At 40.1% G+C, this 7,483-nt stretch overlaps 1 protein-coding gene across 1 annotated transcript in view; it reads left to right on the top strand.

Annotated features, from left to right (window-relative positions):
- KCNH5 (potassium voltage-gated channel subfamily H member 5) overlaps positions 1–7,483 on the top strand; it is a 356,634-nt gene that overhangs the window by 87,851 nt on the left and 261,300 nt on the right. The window contains exon 6 of the mRNA XM_004698639.2: positions 5,431–5,823. Coding sequence (XP_004698696.1) covers positions 5,431–5,823 — 393 coding nt within the window. The remainder of the gene's footprint in view (positions 1–5,430; positions 5,824–7,483) is intronic.

The following is a 7,483-nucleotide window of genomic DNA, read 5'->3' on the forward strand; positions in this document are numbered from 1 at the left end:
GTCATGACTTTCTGCTCTAAGTAGAGCTATTAGTAATATTTTAGAAATTACTATTTTTAGAAAATATAGTGATATTTTCACGTATAGCCCTGCTTTTAGAAACAAAAGACTTTTAAGTAACTAAATATTAATTCATAGTATGACAGTAAATATTAACAAGTAATAACTATCCTGTTAGAGTTCCAGGTGTGCAAATTCCACTACCTTCCAGACATCTCAAATCTGACTTATCAGCAGGCATTCAAACGTCGTCTGTGCAGGACGGGCTCGTTATCATTGCCTCCAAACCCTCTCTTCTTGTTGTATTTATCACTTTATTAAGCGACATTACCAACTACCCAGTTGTTCAAGCTAAAAATATAGCAGTTGATCTTGACTAACCCCTCTTGTTTTACACTCAACCACATGCAATCACTATTTTTAAAGACATGGTATACAATTCACACTTGGTTTAAAGCAGACAAATAGATACCATTTCCTTTTTTTTAACCACTGCTTTTTACCAGTTTTGCTTTGTTTTTGAGGCACTCTCTTCTGCTGTTGAGTTGCACACGTTTTTCTAGAATTGAAGCTAAGTTTTGCAGGCTGCAGTTCCTCTGGGGTTTTATCTCTGCAGATTTTCTTTGTTTCTTTCTTTTTTTCCCAGTGGAAATCCAGCAAGTTCTGTTCCCCAAACATTGTGTCTAAACGCAGGTTTTGCAATGATCACAGGAAACATGGAAGCAATGATCTGTAAATACAGAAAACTCCACTTTGGATTTCTAACCAACTAAATCTTAAATGATGTTCTATTTACAGTATTTTTTTACTTCTTATTTTTTATTTATTTGTTTTTTAAATCATTTTATTGGGGGCTTGTACAACTCATCACATTCCATCCATCCATCCATTGTGTCAAGCACATTTGTAGCCATCATCATTCTCAAAACATTTGCTTTCTACTTGAGCCCTTGGTATCAACTCCTCATTTTTCCCCTCCCTCCCGGATCCCCCCTCTCCCATGAACCCTTGATAATTTATAAATTATTATTATTTTGTCATGTCTTACACTGCCCGATGTCTCCCTTCACCCACTTTTCTGTTGTCCGTCCCCCAGGGAGGGGGTTATATGTAGATCCTTGTAATCAGTTCCCCCTTTCTCCCTCACCTTCCCTCCACCCTCCCGGTATCACCACTCTCACCACTGGTCCTGAGGGGTTCATCTGTCCTGGATTCCCTGAGTTTCCAGTTCCCATCTGTACCAGTGTCATACTCCAGTGCAGCTGGATTTGTAAGGTAGAACTGGGATCATGATCGTGGGGACCGGGGGAGGGAGGAGGAAGCATTAAAGAACCAGAGGACAGTTGTATGTTGCTACACTGCACCCTGAGCGGCTTGTCTCCTCCCCGTGCCCCCTCCGTAAGGGATGTCCAGTGCCCTACAGATGGGTCTTGAGTGCACGGCTCTCTTTTCTTTGTTCCGCAGCTAGGCCAGAACCAGGTGGTGGAGATCACAGAGAAGAAAACATCTCCGCGCTCCCCCTAAGTGCCGTCATGATTGCTTTTCTCCTACCAGGTGGATTTTTTTCTTCAACCCTGGACAGCTCAATGCTTTAACCTTATTATCTGGAGGAACTTGATTTTTCCATTGTTTAATTCACATATAATTTACATATCAGATAATTTAGTAGAGCAATCATATTAAGAAGAGTTGTGCAGTCATCAGTACAATCAATTTTAGAACATTTTCATCTTTTTCGTACTCATTATTGTTAGCTCCCCATTTCCCCCCGAACCGCCCCTGTCAGGTCTCTTGGAAATTATTATTGTTGTTTTTTTCTCATCTGGTTTATTTTTCAGTGTCTTTTGATTACTGCCGCTTCTTCATCAGTCATCTCTAAGTCACAAACCTGTTTCAGATTTGAAATAGTTTTCAGACCATTGGCACCAAGGATCTGTAAAAACAGCAAGTTTTTAACAGAGAATTGTCTTTTAACAAGGTTTGTCTGTGCTTCCGCAACATGTGCCCCTTGATCGCTAAAGACTGATCCAAGAGAAACACCTGTTAGCACAAGCCTAGCGTTCTTCCTATTGCATTCAAAGCATCTTATACTTTGCTCAAGCAGGGTGTCTGCTTTGTCTGGGAAACTTCAGGCTCTCCTGTTTATCTCAGTTCAAACTGGAGTCATCCCACGTAAGTTTTTTTTCTTTTTCCTGTAGGCATTGCCTTAAGCTTCTGCAGACCCTGACATCTTGTTGGTTCCTTCCGTTGTCTCTTTCATACTGGGTGGAGGTAAATGGTGACTGTGGAAGTGGTGGTAGGGCAACGCTGTAGATATTCGACTTCCTCTAGCTTCCACATTGCCCTGAGAAAAGGACCAGATAGCTTAACCTTCTGTCCCTCTTTACCCTATTCTGCCACCACCCACCCCTCCCACAGCACTCCACTCCTATGCTGGGTAGGAAAACGTGTTGCAATGGCCACGTGGAACTCTCAGACTCTGGTCACCATTGTGGGGCTTGATTAAGGCAGTTCTTAGGACCACAGGCAGGCTCAGCAAACAGTAAGCATGCAGTCATTCGTCCACGGCTACACCTCTCCTCAGCCCACAACTTCTCTGCCGTCAGCTTCCCAGCCACTTTGTCCCGTGGCCTCTGCCAGGACACGCAGGGTGGTCCCATTACGTGTCCAAGGGAAATTTCTTCTAATATGCTAGTACTGAGCAGGTCACAGGAAAATATCCAGTTTTTTCAAACGGACAAACTCTTTTATGTAGAAATACCAGGATTTTAATGTAACATATCAACATAGCTATTGTTGTACCAATGTAGTTGTAAAGCATGATTTTTAAAAATTAATTTTACTTTTATTGTTACTTTATTAATAGAGGAAGGGGCCCATGAAGGAAAACATGTCCAGAAGTCAGTTAAGCCATAATGCAGATTGACATTTATTCTTATTTTTTGAGTCTCAATTCTTTGTGCTCAAACTGTATGTAGGCATAGATGGTTAGGCACTAACCTTAGAAATTAGAGGAATTTTCCTGTCATACACAGTTGCATTAGAATGTGATGAGATGTGAGAGACAAGCCATGGTTTTATGATTCTGTGTATATGAAGGATACATTCCTGTTCAGAAACTTTGCTGCTATATAAGAGACGATCAAATGGGGAAAAATCAGTAGCCAGAACAGTAATAATATGGGTAAATGCATATAAATCTTCAAAATTATGCATATATAATAAGCTGAATTAAAGATAATAATTACAATACAAATAAAGAAATATACTAGCAACACATTATATATTTAGTTTTAACTGAAGTTAAAACGTTTGTTGAGAGGTTTTTCAGGACAATACTCTCCCAAGCTTCAAAAGACCATTGTTTTGCTTTTTAGAATGTGTGATTGATGCTAATGGGAATTTTTGTTTATGTCTACTCCTCCATCCAATCCTTCGATACATTTCTGATTTAATGTCCTAGATGTTTTGACTTCTACCTTCTTGGCTCCTGTCATCTCTAAGACACCGAGTAATTGGATGCATAAATGGAAAAAACAATTGGAAAACATTATTCAATTAATTCCCACTCATTTGGCCAACTCCTGAACACACAGCTTTACTCAGCCGTAGGTCCATGGAAGCCATTGGAAAGAGGACTCTAGGTTAGTCCTTCAGCTAATTTTCACTATTTCCAAGTTCCTTCCCTCTGGAAGTTTATGTGACTCTGACATTGAGCTGCTAACTTAAAGGTCAATGCAAGTCTGAATCCATTCAATGGGAGAAAGATGAGGCTGTTTGCTCCTGAGATAGTTAGTTTATTGTGCCAGCCTGGCCGATAAACACATGTGGGATTAATTGAAGGGCGGGGAGATAAATGGCTAGGTGAGCCTCGCCTTTCTTGTCTCTTACTCTTTGATTGTCGGACCAGTGTGCGGCTGCCTTGCTTGTTCTGTGCCTCAATTTGCAAGCTACACTACCTGTGGGACGCCTAGCCTGTGAACTGTGTTGCTGTAAGTTGAGGTCCCTTTAAACCTGCTTCGTCACACAATTGGAATTTACCTCTCTTGAGCTGGGGACTGACAGTTGGTGACCTGGCTGACTATTGGTGACCTACCTTGCTGTTTGCTGCCTGTGCCCGGATAGCCTGAATCTCTCTACAGAGGACTACCTGACGGCTCTCAAAGCTTGAAGGACTGCCAGTGTCTCACAACTCTCACGGGAGTCATTTGCACTGCTTTATAATTTATTTGTTTATTTCTTGTGTTATCTATCTATCTAACTGCTTTATAATTTAACTATTTATTGTGTTATCTATCTATTTATCTATCTATCTATCTAATTATTAGCAATCTGGTTTTATCTCTCTAGAGAACCCTAGCACAGCTGCCATGATGCCTTACAGTCTCAGAAACCATATATAAGGTTACTATGACTGATGGCAGTGGATTCCCTGCCACTCCAATCACAGACACCAGAGAATAATGATACGCCCTGTGTTAGCTTTGTCCAGGGTTGTTCATACCTCTGCTCTTGTCACATCATTTCCTTTTTCTCTTTGTCTCTTAATTAGACTCAGTCAAGGTAAGTCAAGGAGTCAAGGATCAATCACATAACCTTCCACTGAAATTCTTGTTTATATCAAAAAGATAAAGAGAAGTAAATTGAGTCTTTAGAATATATTTTTCACTGAAGAAATGTTTCCTGTAGGAAACACATTATTCTCTAAGTTCTGATTTAAGGGAGAAAAGGAAGAAGCAGATGTCAGCATTTACAGCTTGTTATATCTCTGTGCTAGTCATCACGGCCCTTGCTGCGTCCCACTGAACAACTAGATCACCAACAGTGGGGTCCAAGGTTCAGCAAGACCTCCTTGGGTGCTAAAAACGTGGGAAATGAATTAGAGTGAGTCACCCAAATAACTGTTGGACCCTCAGGAAGAGACGTGTGACAGCAGGCAGGTGTACCCAGGAGTACACGTCGAGCATGCTGCGGGTCCATGTGGGTGGCTTGACGGTAAGCCAGTGGACTCGTAGGCAGGTTAGTGTGGTAGAACAATATGACACGGTGTGGTGGTCTTTGACACATATTGGTACCACATAGGAGAAGAGCAAGTCAAAGCCATGGAACACCACTGGCCTTGAAAGTAAGGGTCGTAATAAATTGTCTGTGGTTTACTGGCCCGTTAGTTTGATCTAGAAGTCCTTGATGGGTACAAAGTATTGTGCTTAATGGCTGATGGTAGGCCCTACCCAGAGGTACCTCACAAGGAAAGCATAACGATCTCTTTCTGCAAGGTCATGGAAACCCCTGGGAAACAGTTCTACTCTGTGGATAAAGGGTCACTGTGAGTCGGAAAGAGGAGAGTAGCACCAGCAACGAGACATCTGATCTCAGTACTGAGTGCTCAGAGCTGCCCCAGTCATTTCTTTCTGTCTTTCTGTCTTTCAGGTCCTACAGCTGGGCTCAGATATCCTTCCCCAGTACAAACAAGAAGCGCCAAAGACGCCACCGCACATTATTTTACACTACTGTGCTTTTAAAACGACTTGGGATTGGGTGATTTTAATTCTTACCTTCTACACCGCCATTATGGTTCCTTACAATGTTTCCTTCAAAACGAAGCAGAACAACATAGCCTGGCTGGTGCTGGACAGTGTGGTGGACGTTATTTTTCTGGTTGATATTGTTTTAAATTTTCACACGACCTTCGTCGGGCCTGGAGGTGAGGTCATTTCTGACCCCAAGCTCATAAGGATGAACTATCTGAAAACTTGGTTTGTGATCGATCTGCTCTCTTGTTTACCTTATGACATCATCAATGCCTTTGAAAATGTGGATGAGGTAAGCATTTTTTCTTCCTTTTTTTTTTTTTTTACTACTGTGAAACCTATGTTTTGAGACCATTAGAATACAAGGAGTCTATAGATTAACCAAATGTCGTTTCAGCCACGGCTTTCACCCAAGTTAACACTTACCTTACATTCAAATTTGATGAATTTGTGTCTATTTCCTTTTTTGATTTCCAAGAAAACTGCAGAGAAAAGCAGAAGCAGTCAATTACAGTTGAAAAACTAGATAATTAAGTGATGGTGAAATGAAGTGGATTTTAGTTGAAATTCTGTAGTATTTTGAAACCCCTTGTATCCATGGATCTTTCTGTCCCATCTCTCTGGATGGGCAGGGTAGCAGTGCTCAAATTCACATGAAGATAAGAAAGCTTTGTGCAAGTCCAATTCTCGAATTTTCACAATTTTGTTTTCTGTCTTGTAGTTTTTAATTTAATTTTGGTACATTTTGAGTAGAGCAGCACCAGATGAGCTCTGATGTCTGGACTAATTACAAGATCTCATTTAAATATGTCTGTGTTGCTAGCAATGTGCATGCCTTAAAAAACTTCTTCAAGAGTTTCTTAGCTTTTAATTTAATAAGGAATGATTTTCATGTTGTTAGAACCTAAGATAATACAACACAATTTATAATCTCAACTAATAATATTTAAACAAGTCAATGTGGAATCTATTATTAAAATGTGCTCATAATGAGAATATTACTAACTTAATTTCCCTAATGACTCTAATGTGTTATTAGAGGTTGGTCAGGTGGAACGTTCTCCGTTATATTGTGGTGGTTGCTACTCTGTGTGTTGTGAAGTAGTTTAAAACTTTTCTCTGGTACTTTTCTCTCCATAGAATTTCTACATTCAATCAATGCCAATGTTTTTTCGTTTTTTTTGCCTTACTTTCCAAGATCTTAAGAGTGCGTATTTTATTTTGAGACTGCATTATTACTTTAAAAATGATGGATGAAGAGGAATTACAGTAATTGTTTTCTAATTATGAATTCCACCAGTCTCAAACTTTTAAAGCTATTCCTTTCTTTCTTATGTATGGAGAGGATGGAAAGGAGTTATTAATACTGAAATGTTAACCATCAGCTATCTGGACAATAAGCAGTCTTTTCGTTATCATGACTAAAATTCCACCTTCAGTAGAATTCGCACATGTCATATGGAAGACCCAGGTCTGATCCTCAGCCAGTGCCCAGTGTGGAACCACTCTGGGTCACTGTGGACTTCTGTGCACAATGATGCTGAGCATGCTCAGCAGAGCTTCCAGAGTAGGTTAGACTAGGAAGGAAGGTTTGGTGGTTGAAATCAGGTAATGCAAATCCCATAGAGTACTCACAGTCTGCTCTCCAACTGATCATGGGGAGGGTCGTCTCAGGCAGCATTTTGTTCTATTGTGTTAGGGGTCACAATACATCTGGGGCCAACTCGATAGTTTAGAACATGTTTTATTTAATAGATAAAGATATTCAAATTTCAGTGTTTAAGATTATGGGCATATGCGCTTTAATAAAAATAAAATATGTGCCTAATTCCTAGAAAATAAAATATATTACATAAAAAGAAATACATTGAAAGTAATGCATATGTACATGTCTTTATCTAGACCTCTATAAATGCCCTTTGCCTCCCAGCTCTTTCCTCTATTTCCCTTGA

The sequence above is a fragment of the Echinops telfairi genome, unplaced genomic scaffold (assembly GCF_000313985.2).
Source record: "Echinops telfairi isolate 266 unplaced genomic scaffold, ASM31398v2 ScPeMD7_18;HRSCAF=68, whole genome shotgun sequence".
Classification (NCBI taxonomy): Eukaryota; Metazoa; Chordata; class Mammalia; order Afrosoricida; family Tenrecidae; genus Echinops; species Echinops telfairi.